At 31.8% G+C, this 17,542-nt stretch overlaps 1 protein-coding gene across 1 annotated transcript; it reads right to left on the bottom strand.

Annotated features, from left to right (window-relative positions):
• Positions 1-287: 287 nt before the first annotated feature.
• On the bottom strand, positions 288-16,898 carry LOC143055392 (fat-like cadherin-related tumor suppressor homolog). The gene is made up of 13 exons (XM_076228522.1): positions 16,743-16,898; positions 15,848-16,042; positions 15,168-15,311; positions 14,896-15,018; positions 14,213-14,407; positions 13,237-13,427; positions 12,070-12,321; positions 10,325-10,567; positions 9,746-10,071; positions 7,622-7,654; positions 5,092-5,138; positions 2,059-2,104; positions 288-816 (listed from the first exon to the last, which is right to left on the bottom strand). The coding sequence occupies exons 2-13, from the start codon at positions 15,984-15,986 to the stop codon at positions 678-680; spliced, it is 1,878 nt and encodes a 625-aa protein (XP_076084637.1). The 5' UTR covers positions 15,987-16,042; positions 16,743-16,898; the 3' UTR covers positions 288-677.
• Positions 16,899-17,542: the final 644 nt, after the last annotated feature.

Genomic DNA, 17,542 nt, shown 5'->3' with positions numbered 1-17,542 from the left:
TTATTTAATTCTGACTCTTACAATGTTGTTCTTAAAATTGCAAAATTTTGTAAAATTGTACTATCTGTTGTTAATAAAACTAATATTGTTTCAACCATTAATATGTCCATTTGAAGTTTACTGTCTTCCTTTAAATGCATTACTTTTTCAAATGTATATATGTTAATGAATGTTTATAATGTTCACTGCATAACTTTGATACTTTGTTATTTGTTATATTATGAATACTTATGTAGTATTTGTTATTGTTCACATACCCCTGTTGCGGTCTTTGAGAAATAAAAAACTTGAAACTTGAAACTTGTATAATTCTCCATATCTTTTCACCCATGTATTTATTTGACCTTTACATGATACACATACATTAAACAATGATGGTAAGGATAGATATAAGCAGCCGTATAAAGACACGTACGTTGCGCAGCAATCTAAAACAAATTTAGCAACTTCAAGTATAAAATAGATAGTGGTATTTAAAAAGAAAAGAAAAGAAAAAAATGGCAACAACAAACACACACGTTCAAAATCCCTATTTCGATAGTAAAATGTTTCCATCACATTTTTGAAATATTCTCCTCTTGTGATAATACACACCATCATATAATGTTTGCATGCTCAAATATTGTTATTATTATCAGAATCTGAGGGGCGATCCTATTAAGCCTGTTAGTTCTGGACTAGTATCGTATTGCAGGAAGCCCTCTTGCATACTTGGGACTAATCATCTCCACTCGTGCATCGGAAGGGGAGAGGCGTGGGAATTGTGGCTCACCAACTTGTGGGAAGTCGGGATAATTTCTTTCCGGCCTCGAAAATCTGAAAAAGAAGACAAGTACTCTGTTACGCCTTATTTTCTCTGATTCTTTTTAGTGCCTACTTTTGAAACACAACAAGTGTTTTGCAGCAATTTGATTAACATTCCGTAAAAAGAGTATGTGTATAAGTAACAAATACTTATTTATTTCCATACATTTTTTTCATATCAATTATTATACTTTTCAAACTGCTTTCATTTTTGTGCTTTGATACTGAACTCCAGAAGCAAACACGGCATATAAATCAATAGAAACAGCATTAGGAAATATGCCATAATAATAAGTCTCATAATTCACTTCTTTCAAACAACAAACACCAAAGAAAATTTGATTTCTGTAAATAAACCTTGTAGAAACAGCGTACAACACAAATCTCTCAATGCGCTTAATTGATGTATTTACATTGTAGCCATCCAAATTTAATCCATAATCATACATGCAAAGCACATTTAAAACATATTGAAACCAATGATCTGAGACCTAATGGAAAGAGTATAGTTTGCACCTTATATAAAGGTATTTTGCTAATAATTTTAATTGAAGATAATGTTACCATGCATATGTTGTAGTCATTGTTTCTGATAGTATACCCTAAATATGCTTTATTGGTTGGGTTGAAGCCTTTGTACTAGAGCACGATATCGTATGTTATTACTATATGCATGTGTGTTAAAAAATATCTATATCTAATGGAATGATTATTTATTGGAATATCACTTGAATTCAAGACACAATACAGTTAAAAGTTTGTTTGGAGAAAGAGTTTCAAAAAGTTTGAATTTAAACCTGGCAATGTTACAATTTTGCTTCTTTCTAAAAGGATACAAAGGCAACACAACATGCTGACATTCACATTGTATACTACATTACACACTCTTCAAAATTAAAGGGGATAAAAGAGACGTGTTTGAAATTAACTTCATTTGCAGTATTTCTGAATTATCAAGCATCAGGGAAACCAAAGTGCGAATGGCCAAAACATGCTCGCATTCACATTGTATACTACCTCACATACTCTTCAACATTAAAAGGTAACAAAAGAGACGAGTTTGAAATTAACTTCATTGGCAGTTTTTCTGAATTATCATCAGGAAAACCAAAGTGCGGAAGGCCAAAAGGTGTAAACTGCATGGGATGCTTATTATACTGAAGAGAGTTTTCAAAGATCTCGGTATATCAGATAGTTTTATACAAATACAATAAGTATTACCCTCATTCTTAGCAACTTCTAAAAATAACTAACCGTGAATGTCGCATATCTTGATTCTTGAGAGAGCCGTAGTCAGAATCTACAAATAGAAATTTCAAAATTGTCGAAATTCGAAATTGGTGAATTTTTACTTCCTTATAGATCGACAAAGTATTGTTTTAACCATGGGATCATAAAAATTTCTAGGTTCAAAACCTTGCTATTTATTCAAACTGTATATAAAATAAAGATATATATAAAATAGGAAAAACGTATAGTTGGAAATTTTTAAGAAATGTTATCGGGACAATCTATACAACAAACTGGCATAATTTCACAAAAACGTCAAATTTTTAAATTCTGTTTATTTGTGAGCAAAATAAAAAAAATCTTGATATAGTGTTTTATTTTGTACCCCTGCATAAAGTAAAAGTTCTAGATAGCTAAATATAACCAAAAAGAGGTGGAGGGGTAAACACTCATTAAAGTACTAGATTTATAATTTTGTTCTGCATTTCGTTTGGCCCTCGAATCTAAACAATTAAGAGGACATGGTGTGCACTGAAAACCAAGAAAATTTGTGCCAAAACGACAAAAGTAATTTATGTCTTTGGATAAATAATCAAAGGTACCAGGATTATAATTTAGTACGCCAGACGCGCGTTTTGTCTACATAAGACTCATCAGTGACGCTCATATCAAAATATTTATAAAGCCAAACAAGTACAAATTTGAAGAGCATTAAGATCCAAAATTCCAAAAACTTGTGCCAAATAATGCTAAGGTAATCTATGCCTGGGATAAGAAAATCCTTAGTTTTTCCAAAAAAATTTTGTAAACAGGAAATTTATAAAAATGACCACATTATTGATATTTATGTCAACACCGAAGTGTTGACTACTGGGCTGGTGAATAATTCAATAAACCCATCATAGTTATAGCTTTTGACAAATACAGCTAAGGATATCTATCCCTGGCTTAGAAAATCCTCTGTATTTAGAAAATTTCAAAGCTTTCTAAAATGTTGGTTGATAATTATGACCATATCAATGACAATTCATGGCAATACGGAAGCATTGACCGAGAAATATTGACTTGAAAGTATTGACTTGGAAGTATTGACTTGGAAGTATTGACTTGGAAGTATTGACTTGGAAGTATTGACTTAGAAGTATTGATTTGGAAGTAGTCACTTGGAAGTAATCACTTGGAAGTATTGGTATGGAAGTATTCACATGGACGTATTGACTTGGAAGTATTGATTCGGAAGTATTCATTTGCAAGTAATCACTTGGAAGTGTTGACTTGGAAGTATGGATTTGCAAGTATTGACTTGGAAATATTGACTTGGAAGTATCGACTTGGAAGTATTGATTTGGAAGTATTGACTTGTAAGCATTGATTTGGAAGTATTGACTTGGAAGTATTAACTTGTAAGTATTGACTTGAAAGTATTGACTTGGAAGTATTGTCTTGGAAATATTCACTTGGAAGTATTCACTTGGAAGTATTCACTTGGAAGTATTGACTTGGAAGTATTGACTTTGAAGTTTTGACTTGGAAGTATTGACTTGGAAGTATTGGTTTTGAAATATTCACTTGGAAGTATTGACTGCTGGTCTGTTGATACCTTCGGGGGAGGGCATCGATTTAGTGGTTATAAAATCGTCAAAGATAACTTCTAAGACACACAAGTGATGACTTGTTGAAGATGACATCGGTGACTGATTAAATTCCATCAGTGTTGGATTCGGCCAAGGGTTGTAAACACTCCTCAATGCTAGCTAGGCATTCGATGTATCCACAAGCATAATTTCAGCAAAGCATGACAATATTCGACATCCTTTCATTTGCAGAATATTTGAAGAATTCGAAATCCTTTATGCATTCTTTTAGTACATGTACAAATACCTTGAATAATATAAAGTTATGGCGTGAAACCAAAGGACGAGTAAGCCATGGAATAATATGTAGCCTACGTGGGATGGATGAGCCTACATAAGTGTCAATAAATATAAGAAGTCAAAATCCTCAAACTAGTAATATGCAAACGTGAGTACTAGCACATGAACTAACATTTTGTCCTAAATAAAGTTCTGGCTTGAAACCGAATGAGTAGAAAGCCATCGAAAAATATGCAGCCTTCGTGGGTTGAACTGAGAGACGAACAAGGGTTAAATAGTGTATTGCCGGAACTACATACAAGAAGATAGGTCAACATTTTTAAACTTAAGGGTTTCCCTGAATGTACCAGCTTTATATTTATATTTTAAGACACCTTTTAAAAAAGTCTAACAAACAATTCCTTCGGTACTTTGAAACCTCTGTATTGACAGCAATCAAGAGCTTGCCATAACATAAACTTTTCATCCATGTATAGCGGAAAAAGTATACAATACGACAAATAGAAGAAATACTCATTTGTCATTGACTAAAAGGTGCGAGTGTGTTCTAAACAAGAACAAAAGTAAAATTGGACTACATCTGAGGTCGTATGGGACATGTTTATATTACTAAACCGGACTTTTCAAAACTAAGATATAATTATTCAATTGACTTATTTAATTTAAATTTAGTTTTAATTTAATTATTGCAAATAACTATGACAGAACACATTTTAAAAGGATTTGTTGTCAATGAACAGACATAAAAATTCGATTCAAATTATTGAAAAGTCCACACAAAATTGTATCATTTCAAGTCAGTTATTACCAACGCATGTACTCCATAACATATAGTTATACATTGTAAAAGAATAAAGGCTTTAAAACTACTTCAAATGATATAAACTACATTAATAAGCATGCATAGGTATTTGATTATTCAATATAAAGCCATCTATACCCGCTAAGGAAAACAATACTTTTATAAGGGATGCATGATGGTTGCGTATTTCATACCATCTCTGAAATAGTTAAATTCATCTGCTGTATCCCTGTTCATGCTGTTGTATGGTTTATTATTTGGATTATCTGGTTTATTGTATGGGTTATCTTGTTTATTGTATGGGTTTCCAGGTTTAGATCTGAAATAAACTTGTGTTGATAAATATGTATTTACACATGTGTTTTAGTGCAACTATAGTACCTAGTTCATAACTGTCACGCCGTCTATCTTCAATACGCTGTCTTGATCTGTAAATAATAAATAGTTAAAGGAACGAATATATAAACAGAGATGGACAGTAAATGAAGTCAACATTTTAAAATTCTAAGTGCACTTTCTTAATCGTGTTCGTCCGAAGATCTGTATGTATTTACTTTTATCTGGAACGCTCAAATCCAAACAGTCACACAAAACGAGTCTTTGGCGTACAAAAAAGTATATCTTGTTATCTATGATGAGTTGAGTTATCATATTGATATGGTCATATTTATAAATTAACTGTTTACAAAACTTTTGAATTTTTGAAATACTAAGGCTTTTTTACCTCAGGAATAGATTACCTTAGCTGTATTTGGCAAAACTTTTTGGAATGTTGGTGTGCAATGCTTTCAACTTCGTACTTTATACTTAATTTGGCTTTTAAACCCTTTTTGGATTCGAGCGACACTGATGAGTCTTATGAAGACGAAACACGCGTCTGGCGTATATATAAAATTCAATCCTGGTACATATGATGCGTTTATTTATTTACAACCACTGGGTCGATGCCACTTCTGTTGAAGTGTCTACCCGAGGGGTTCTCCAGTTAAGTGGTCAGCACTTGAACTAGCATTGGTATGGTCAAATTTATGAATTAACTCTTAACAAAACTTAAAAATTTTTCGAAACATTATGGATTTTGCATCCCAGGAATAGATTATCTAAGCTGTATTTGGAAAACCTTATAGGAATTTTGCGTCCATTGTGCTTTTCAACTTTGTCCCTTTGACATGTTTATCTTATTTTATTCGAGCATCACTGATGATTCTTTTGTAAAAGAAATGCGCTTCTGGCCTATGAAATTTTAATCTTGGTTTTAAATTATAATGATAAGTTTAGTGTATAAATCCAACAAACATATGACAAAAAGGGACCCTAAATAGACATATTCATCTTATATCATCGTTTGAACATTAATTTTTTAATAAAGTATTACTTTGTCAACGGAAAATTTACATAATGCAGCAAATTTACATAATGCAGCAAATTTACATAATGCAGCAAATTTACATAATGCAGCAAATTTACATAATGCAGCAAATTTACATAATGCAGCAAATTTACATTTAAAATTAAAATCGGCATTTAATCTTGGAACGTTATAATTTAATAAGACCATATTAAGTACTAATATGTAAGATTTGTGTAAGAAAGGTTAAGTTGGTCCTTTTTGTAACTCAATGGCATAATGACATTGTATGTCTTGCTAGGGTATCATGTATTTCCTGTATTAAAAGCTTCAAGTTTTCACTATATGTAAAACACTGTTACATGCTATTCAATACCATCGTCAACAACACAGAATATTAGAATAATGGATATCATTATTCATCAACATGTTTATTGGGATTACATATAAGTAAGATAACAAAAATATTAAACTCCGAGGTAAATTTAAAACTGAAGGTCCCTAATAAAATAGAAAAATCGAAAGCTTAAACACTTCAAACGAATAGATAACAACTGTAACATTCCTAAATAGGAACATGCATTTTCTTATGTAGAAAATGGAAGAACAAACCTAGTTCTACAGCTTGTTAAACATCTAACTTGTATGACAGTCGTATAAAATTTCATTATATTGACAGCAATTTGTGAACAAAACAGACAGAAACGGCACACGTGCGGATATGACGGATAATTTAAAACGAAAAAAGGTATTTATGATTACGCCATTTCAAAATAAATTAACTAGAATATAAAATATTCAAGATGATTCAAATGAATCCCGCCAGCTTAACATACTACTCGTCAAAATGTTAAAAATAGGAGAACAGCAGTCAACAATGTGCTATAATCTTAATCACTATAAAACACGTCTACTTGTATTTTTGTCCATCTGATGAGTTGAGCCTTTTTCAACTGATTTTTATAGTTCGTTCTTATGTTGTACTGTTATACCACTGTCCCAGGTTAGGGGGATGGTTGGGATCCCGCTAACATGTTTAACCCCGCCACATTATTTATGTATGTGCCTGTCCCAAGTCAGGAGCCTGTAATTCAGTGGTTGTCGTTTGTTTATGTGTTAAATATTTGTTTTTCGTTCATTTTTTTTTACATAAATGAGGCTGTTAGTTTTCTCGTTTGAATTGTTTTTCATTGTCTTATCGGGGCCTATTATAGCTGACTATGCGGTATGGGCTTTGCTCATTGTTGAAGGCCGTACGGTGACCTGTAGTTGTTAATGTCTGTGTCATTTTGGTCTTTTGTGGATAGTTATCTCATTGGCAATCATACCACATCTCCTTTTTAAAATATTTAAAGAAAGAAAGAAAATATAGACAAAGCAACAAAAAAAAACCACAAAAGATAAGAACACAAAAAAGTACCACAGCACAATAACAGAGTGAGGGGATGTATGAGTTTCAAGTAAAAGATGTTAGTATAGAGCAATGATGACACATGATAAAGATCTCTTAACCCAGTTAACGACTGACTATGACGAGTTATGGTTAAATTATATGTTACGTACCTGATGGGAGTAATTTGACGTCTTTGGTAATTCCTGAAATTAAATATTGATATGTTACAATGTACGTTGTCGCGGTACCTCGTTTCAAGCTTGTCTCTTAAATGATTATGAAAAATATTTTTCTGCCCACAATATACAGACATTTGTTAAGATATAAAACGACACACCAGCAGATATGACGAATTATTTAAAACGAAAATAGGTATTTATGATTACTTCCATTTCACAATAAATTTAGTGGTAGATAAGATATTCAAGATGATTCAAATGATTCCCGCCAGCTTATAATACTCGTAAATTTGGATAGATACAAAGAGAGATAATACTATCAATATTAGTTATCACAAAAAAAATGTGAAGTTGTGAATCCTCAAATTGATTACACAGAATATAAAATGATATGGATGGGGGATAGTGTAAAAACTGGATAGCGATTTAAAACCTCAACTGGACATATTTTTTGCATTCATAAATCTCGAGTCATACATCCCTTGTAAAGATTTATGCATTTGAGAGTAGTTATGCTAATTTTAGAACAACTTTCGCGATCTAAACTGCACCTCTTCTTGTTTAATCAATGTTTTTTTCGAGCAAATTTGTTCATAGATGTTTACAGAAAAATAAGTTTCACGTGTTACCTTCATTCGCAGGAAGAGATAACTTTAGATATTTAATACAAGATTTGCACAAACTAATTGGTAAGGTGTTAACATCCGCGTTGTATAAGATATTTTATTGACCCAAACATATCCAAATAAGAACTGAAATGAGTTAAAGTATATTTTGGCAATAAACATCAAGATATCAATTCCTTGAATTTATTGACCCAAACATATATCCAAATAAGAACTGAAATGAGTTAACGTATATTTTGGCGCTAAACATCAAGTTATCAATTCCTTGAATTTAGCAACATGCATACTATCATTAAATTGATTGCGCCTAGGGGAAATGATACCCTACAAAACTGTAAAATTCTAACTTATTTTTCCTCATTGAATTCGTTCTTACATACGACTTTATGATAATATCAAGTTATATAGTTCGATCCGCTATTGTTAAATATTAATAGAAGGCCCAAATATATAAACTACTTCTCAAATAGGGTGAACATGTGTGTTTGTTTGTGTGTAACACTTATAAAGCTCTGAATTGCACTGACGTCAGACATATGACAGAGGAGGAAAACAGTCAATGTCAAATAGTGCAGCACAAACATCAAGAACAACTATATTATTTAATTTGATTTACTACCAAAAATAGATTGCTATATGTTCTTCCGCGTGATATTCAATGATTTTGTTTAAATGTTTTCGTTTGTTTCTTTTGAACGCACTAAATTTATACAAATATTTTTACAATTCTAGAAAGAAAGGTAGGAAAATTAATAAATCAAATATATTGATGCTTTTTTTTATCATTCATTAAACCTCGTTTCAGTCTTTATTACAACTCATATATTTTAGGAAACCTACGATTACGAATACTACAGAGAAATGAGGATATAACTCACATTAAAATTTTAAAAGAAATCTACACATATGAAAAAATGACGATCACGGCTTATGCCAAACACGATGACATAAGTTTCCCCATTGTAGACTTTTAAATCTTAATTTACAGAAGACAACGACAGTAACATATATCAGCTGATATGTTTTGCAACACAATGTTCCCTTCTCCGAGTTGATTTAACAAAAATAAGGAGATAGCTAGTACTTAGTATCCAAAACAAGATATAACAAACAAAACATTTATATTCATTGACAAATCAGTTAACTCTTCACAAGTTCTACAAATCACATCTGTTACTGTATAAATTGTTTTCTTCTAGAAATGTTTAAATCTAATCGTTGAAATATATAGAACATAAAACTTCACTGATTTCTTTTGGTTTTGTAAAGATCTTGAACAAAGCCTTTAGAAATTCTTATGAATCACATGATGCAACACAACTTATACGCTCCTGTTTAAATTTTTAAGTTGATTGAGGCGACCTTCAATGTTAATCTTATTATGAGATTTGAGTAACCTTGGGATAGTACCAATTCATTAGTAGATTTCTTTCCATAATTTAATTTCTTATCCAAAAAAGATTATTTTTTTTATTTTAAATATACTCACGAATAATCGCCTCTTTGACAGCAACGTGCGAAATCGCACGGATCAGGTCCACAACAGAAACCAGTATAACACCAACGAAATAGCATATAAAGAAGGAGTCCTAATAAGACAGCACCGACAAGAGAACCAATAACAATAGCTGCTATACTTCCATCTTCTAATCCAGTACTAGGTGCAACTGTTGTCGTTGTTGTTGAGGTAGTTGATGTAGTTGTTGTTGAGGTTGATATTGTTGTCGTTGATGCTTCACGGTATATTGCGTTAACAAAAGTGGTGCCAGTTTTGGCAGGGGTTCCTTTGTCTATAGCCAAAAGGGTAAATCTTATCTGAAAAATAAGGTATCCTTTTTAAAATTAGTACTAGACTGTTAAACAATTTTGAATCAACCACAATCTGGAGGGTCTAAAAAATACCAACTATGTGAATATTAGATTGAAAATCTGTTCTCCTAATGTGAGTTTTACAATTCTCAGTTTGACGACTTTAACGATGACACAGAAAACATAGAGTGAACAACTGACAGCTTTGTCAATACACAACATCTTCCACAATGTCATGTAGAGACTAAAATTATCTTACCACTGTATCATACGCTAAACTAGTTCTTGAAGTGAAGAATACACTGCAATCTGATCCGACAGTGAAATATGTGTTGGCAATTGCATTCTGGGTACTGCCGTAACTACAGGTAAATTGGGCATTTGTGCCACTATCAATATCTGTTGCAGTTGTAGTTCCAATAAGAGATCCGACCCCAGTAAACTGGTCAGCGAAAAACGAATAATCACCACTGCCAAATTCAGGGGAATTATCGTTGATATCCTGAAAAAGAATGTAATGTAAAATACATCACTATGCAGTAATGGTAATTTTCTGAGCTGTTATTTTATCAAATTCATGGTTTGACACTTTAGAAGAATTTATTTTATATCTGGTTGATCTTTGACCAAGTTGAATCTAGTTGACTAGTCCCAGCATTGTAATTTGACTATTTTAAATCTTTTTTTTTTTTAAAGGATATGAAAATATGACTGTCACTATTCAATATTACCTACGAACGTTAGGAATAATTATGACAGTTCGCAAGACACAAAAAGTATAGATAGGGCAATACCATAAATTGCTAGGGAACTGATAAATATTACAGTTTAGTTTGACCACTACCCAGCTTAAACTAAACCTCTGAAACGAATGTCGGATTCCTCATATTTAAAGTATTAAAGATATCAGTCGTCTTATGCAAACGCCGCACTTTCATAGATCTACAATCTGTTGATACCTGTATCTTGCCATTGTACATGGTTATTGTTTTTTTTTTCTGAAGGTTGATGACGTCTATAATCTCAATCCATTGGATGTTGGATGTGTCCTGATTGATAATTTAGTCCTAGGTGCATGCTTTTTTTCATTACTTGAACAGATTTTGTTAGATGCATTTCTATTTGTATCCATCTGATAAGATACGCCGTTTTCAATTGATTTTTATAGTTTGTTCATATGTTGTACTGTTACACCACTGTCCCAGATTAGGGGACAGTTGAGATTCCGCTATAATGTTTAAACCCGCCACATTATGTTTGTATGTACCTGTTCCAATTCAGGAGAGTGTAATTCAGTAGTTGTCGTTTGATGCAGTGTTACATACCGGTATTTGTTTTTCGTTCATATTTTTGTACATTCATTAGGCCGTTAGATTTTTTGTTTGAATTAACTAACATTTGTGATTTCGGTGTCTTTTATAGTCGACTGTGTTGTATGGGCTTTTTTATTGTTGCCGAACGGTCATCTATAGTTGTTAACTTCTGTATCATTTGGTCATTTTGAACTTATCCATATCGACTTGGTAATTATTTCGAGACTCTCATATCATTCAGAGACTCTAGTGGGAATCCTTACACTTCTCTTTAATAGCTGATACTCCCATATCAGCAACTAACGAGACGTTAGGCCGTGTTAATATGGGCTAGCAGCCTTGATTTTAAACAAGTTTTATTTAACCGGCTTTAAAAAAATATGTCGTTTATATTCAGTAATATTACATAATTAATTTATGAAAAACGTACATATGATAAAATCCATTATCCCCTGTTAAAATAATTCGTTTTTTTTTTCAACATGTTTTTTTTTTATCAATATGCTCATCTCTGTACTATCCAGTATGTTGATGACAAAATAATAATATATTTGGATCATATACTTTTTTCATCTTTTTTTAACTTTATTTTTTTCCCGTTCTACCTGGCGTAAAAAGTTGTCATTAATTTTATCAATCCACCAGAAATCTTTGGAAAGAAAAGGGGTAAAATACACTTTAATAATATTACATGTATATAGATAATGACTGAGGCGTTTCCAGTTTCGCCGGTTGCATCCTGACATTTAACACTCAAATAAACTGTGGAAGGCATTGCGTTGTTGTCAATGTCGTAATCTGTCGCATAACTAATGAGTCCAGAACTGGCATCCATTGTAAAACGTTCACTGCCGTTTCCGTTTAAAAATGACAATGAATATGCTTGATTCACTCCATCACCATCTCTTATAATGAAGCCTGGGTTCAAGCTTATTGAACTAGCCTAAAACGAAACAATAGTTTCTTTAATCCAATGACACTACGATGTAAATAAACTGCATCACTGTACGCTGAATTAAGTAATGGATTATTATTATTATTATTATTATTATTATTATTATTATTATTATTATTATTATTATTGCATAGCAATATAATATTTCCCACAGAAAGTAACCAGAAAGTTAGCGTCCAATAAATTCTAATATTGCACTAGTGCAATAAATTATCAAAATTCATGACATCATCAACGACAAAATATTAGTTTAAACCAATTTTTACTTTCAAATATTATATTGCTATACAATAAAAGGGTTATTGCATGAATATTGGGGAATATTGTTCCTTGTAGAACATATATTGCACTCGCAAGCTCGTGCAATATAAAATTCTACTCGGAACAATATTCCCCAATATTTATGCAACAACCCTATATTATTACTGAATTATGATATGTTTGAAACGTCAGTTATAATTACATAATGGTATTGAAAAACTGGTCATTATCGTGATATATGGACTGCCCACAAGACAGTGGTATTGACTAAGACAGTGAAAATGACTGAGTCTTTACGTGCAATTTTTCAGTATATGAATACTAGATAAGTTAGATATAATTTTATAATTTCCCAAAACGTGTAAACAATTCATCAACCACGCTCCTCCGGTCATTAATAGAAAAACCACGCCCTACCGGTCATTAACAATAAAACCACGCCCCATCGGTCATTAACAGAGAAACCATGCCCAACAGGCCATTAACATGTTAAAGTCTGTTAACGACCGGTTTTCTGGTCAGTTTTGTTCTGTTAAAGACCGATGGAACTTTTTACTGAAGAATAAAAAATGTGGCCCCATTTTATCCAATAAGAGAAGCTAATTCTTAACCGATATGAAATAACATCAGATATATACTTACAGCACCTTCGTTCGTTGAAAGAGAATAAGTAGATTTATCAAAGAAGCATGGTTCATTTTCATTAAGAACATGAACATTCAAAATGAATGGTCCTCCAGTGGCTTTGGAATCCGTCACAGTAAAAGTAATGTTGTAATATTGTGTTTTTTCGTAATCAAACATTTTTCCAGGTGCTAATCTCAGTTGCAAGGCTGAAATGATTTAAATAGTTTCAGATGGTTAAAAATTTCTTACATATATTAACCTGCAAAAAGATTCCAGAATATACACTCAATATCTGAAATATGTTTATGTACGGTATTATATATATATACTATCATTCTGTGATTACTTGAGTCTTAAAAGCGAATTCAAAATTTTCATTGTAACATAAGTATGAAAACATTTGGAATACAATATATTTTGAAGTTGTCAAACATTGACTGAACTTGAAAGAAGTCTTTTATTTTACTTCCAGTAAATTTTGAAATTCTAAATTCATTTACAGAAATATAACGATTATTTTTATGTGTGACAGGATAAACATGAATTCAGAGATACTTTTTTTGTATTGCCGTTTGCATAAAATGTTCATTCCTTAGTTTTTGATACATTGTTTGTCTGTAATAAAAGGTTGCATACATGAAGATCATATACTTGGCCAAAATGTCAACTAGACAGCAAAATATATATTAGTATAAAATGCTCACGCCATTACATGATCTATAACATATAGTTTTTAAATTCCTCGTTTATACATAAAGGAAAAACAACGAACTGTGGTTTTAACATCCTCTGACAAAGCTGGCTTTTGTTGAATTTTTGTCATTTTTATATCACTTTCGTAAATATAGCTCCATAAGATTCATTCAAATGTTTTGTTCGATCACACAAAACTTTGAAAGTGTAAAATTCATTGTTCAGCACATTTTATCCGTTTACATTGATAATTTTGACATAGCTTTAAGATTAATTTATAATAATTAAGTTTACTTACGGCTGACTCCAGTATCAAGCTCAAACAGAGCAGTGTCAGTAACGGGGTCAATATTCATAGAGTAGGTTAATGTATCAGAGGCATCGCCGTCACTTCCGGTCAAGGAATAAATTAGTGAATTGCTAGCTAACAGTTCTGACATATGAACTGAAGGAGAATTTTTCAAGTTGGTTATTTCTGGGATGTTATTCATATCTGAAAAATATGCATACCAGTTGAAACAATACACATATCTATATTATTAAAAATTCACTTTGACTGAACATAAAGCTTTCGCTTAGTTACCATTCGTTGTATAGTCAAACATGAAAGAAAACAAGAATGTGGACCGTGAAAATGGGTGAAAATCTCTAATTTGGCATTAAAATTAGAAAGATAATATCATAGGGAACATGTGTATTAAGTTTCAAGTTGATTGGACTTCAACTTCATCAAAAACTATCTCGACCAAAAACTCTAACCTGGAACAAAAACTTTAACCTGAAGAGGGACGGACGAACGAACAGACTGACGCACAGACCAGAAAACATAATGCCCATAAATGGGGCATAAAAATTACATATCTCTATATAATCATTACAGCAAATAATGCTTTTACATAAAATAAAACAAATGTTTAAGCTAAATTCCCTTCTTTGTTTGTTTATTGTTTATGATATTCTATTATTCACCTCGTTACTTACTTGTTAGGTCAACTCTTAATGTTTCTTTAACCCATATAACACCGTCTGTAACCGTTACATAAATAGTGATAGGTGTAGTGTTCTCTAGAACTAAATTCCGTGCTGCAAGAATATTTCCATTTCCTAAAAAATATTGAAAAAAGATAGGTTTCAATTGATATGTTATCCACCAAAACTTACAAAGATTTTGATTAAATTCTTTATACGAAAATTTCATGTGAAAAATAACTAGTGTTAATTTGCACGAAGAAGTAAACCAAGACACAACTTACCATCAATTTCAAAACTTGAAGATGCCGGCACTGTCGAAATGCTGAACGACAATCCATTGTCGTTGGTCGTCAGTTCATTTTGCGCTTGCACTGTATATACTATATCATTTTGTAATGTGGCAGTGGCATCTTTTGATACCGTATCTGAAAAATAAAACATTAGTAAAACAATTTGTTTAAATTTAATACTAATGAAAGTAAAGATAAGAATATACAAAAATAGAAGAGTTTAAGGAAATATTTAACTGAACTTGTATAGATACATCTTTCTTTAAAGCATATATGCAATATATCTATTTCTTTTCTTTTTATTGTTGAAACTCAAAACACACAACTCGATATTGGTCAATATGGTTGTTAGCTATTCACTGTAGAATGAAATCAACTATGATCTGCAATGGTCAACATAAAGTGTAAGAAGCTTATAAGAGAAAGGCGTTGATGGCGTTTGTTTGTAATAACCTAAATCAGACTCAGACCGATTGATAGCTCGATAAATGGTATACACACTTTTATCTATTGAGTCTGATTTTTGGTTTATTCTGTTTTTATTCGGCATTCTTGACGCATTCCTGAATCTCTTTATTTTCCCTTTGATGTCACAAAATAAAGCGACACCAAATTAGTGAAGTGTTGAGCACGGTAGTATTGACGTTGCAGAAACTGAAAACTTGCCTTACCCGGTAAATTGGTAAACTCTACTTTGTCATTATCAATGATGTCAACTCTTAAGTATGGAATTGGGTTCGTTACAGTATTTCTGGCGTCAGTACAAGCGACAAAGACATCAAATGTCTGTTCAATGTCGAAATTAAACATCACATTAGGATTAGTGGAGGTCCCTTCGTTTTGATTTATCAGGTAAACTCCGTACCCTGAAAGCAAACATACGTAAAATTAAGTCATATATGTAAGCCCATTTATTCTAAGCAACTAACTGTATTTCGGGCATTAAAGATATTTTATGTGCACGAGCTTTACACTAAAAGTGAGGCTTTTCTCTTGTTTCAACACAAGCACACCATGTACGAAGATTGGTTGTTATCCTGCGCCTGCGCATACTGTCTTTTTGTTTTACTTCCAAAGCATTGAATTTGAAAAAAAAACAAAAAAAACCACCAAATACGTGCAAATATGTATTGTACCCTTTCTAACACCAGATATTGTTATCTTTTATATAAACTTCGATCAGTGTTCGATTTGTTACTTGTTAAAGACTGACTGATGTTTTTCCATACAAAATCAGTAAAGCGAGTTCGAGTTATGTCCCATTGATTAAAAATATACATAATCTAACGATTCAAGTTAAATTTTTGTAAACCTTGTAATGACATTTACACAAATATTGCATAAGTTTTAATGCAATAATGCATACTGTAATTTCAGTCTTCCTCCTTTCCCAAGAAATCTTCAAAATAAAAATATAAGTAAAAATGAAATAAAAAAAAATTGAATATTCCAATGAAGATATAGAATTAGTTTACCAAAAAAAAAAAATGAATGTACCAAAGCAGCATACTTTTCTATCAACTGAACTGATATTTTACTAGAAGGGAGGAAACATATTTTACTTACTTCCATTTGCAGAGTCTATCAAGACTCTGAAGTCAACATTTGTATTATTTGGTGATGGCGACACCGACTGCTTTCGGCACACGAATGAATCGCCATTGATATCTGAGACTGTTAACTCATATATCAATCTTCCTTTGTATTCCAACTCTCCGACGTTTACAGATGTCGGTAAACCATGTATAACAGGCGCCTACAATAAATGCCCTCTATAATATTTCTGAATTTGAAAACTGTAAATGATATCGAAGAAAAAAATGCCAATTCAAAAGTTATCATAAATATGAAAAATATCATAAATCCATGTATATTAATACCAAAACATATGTATACAAGTGACCTTAAAATGTTTCATTCAGTTCTGCAGCAATAATTCTTATGGCATGAAAAGGCTTTAATAAACTTCATCACTGTATAGAAAAAGGAGACGGCTAATGTAGTGAGGGGAGTTCAGTTATCGTTATCCTTCAGTAACAATACTAGGTCTGTTGGTTATTTATTAATAACACAGGATCTGCTTATCCTTCTAGATTTCATGAATTAATCCCTAGTTTCTAATAGGGGTCGTATTTCACAAATCTTAGTTTCTATATAATGTTTTATGAGTAAAAGAGTATCCGTTTTCAGTCTTACTTTGTAAGGTTTTCTTCGACTTAAAATTTTGAATGTACCTGATTTTTTTTCAGCTCTTTGTATGCTGTGAACACCATTCTATTATCAGAGAACTATGTATATGTAAAAATATCTGTGATCCAAACCAAATATTTCGAATGGCATTTTATTTTCAATTTAGTAAAAAAAAA

The sequence above is a fragment of the Mytilus galloprovincialis genome, chromosome 12, assembly GCF_965363235.1.
Source record: "Mytilus galloprovincialis chromosome 12, xbMytGall1.hap1.1, whole genome shotgun sequence".
NCBI classification, from domain to species: domain Eukaryota; kingdom Metazoa; phylum Mollusca; class Bivalvia; order Mytilida; family Mytilidae; genus Mytilus; species Mytilus galloprovincialis.
Note: the sequence above shows the minus strand (reverse complement) of the source record. Positions and strands in the feature narration are given on the sequence as shown.

Coding starts and splice junctions, on each gene's coding strand:
- LOC143055392 (XM_076228522.1), bottom strand. CDS start 15,986: ATGTTTAATTTCGACATTGAACAGACATTTGATGTCTTTGTCGCTTGT. Junction 15,019..15,167: donor TTCAAGTTTTGAAATTGATG/GTAAGTTGTGTC, acceptor AATATTTTTTAG/GAAATGGAAATATTCTTGCA. Junction 10,072..10,324: donor GTTTAGCGTATGATACAGTG/GTAAGATAATTT, acceptor CTTATTTTTCAG/ATAAGATTTACCCTTTTGGC.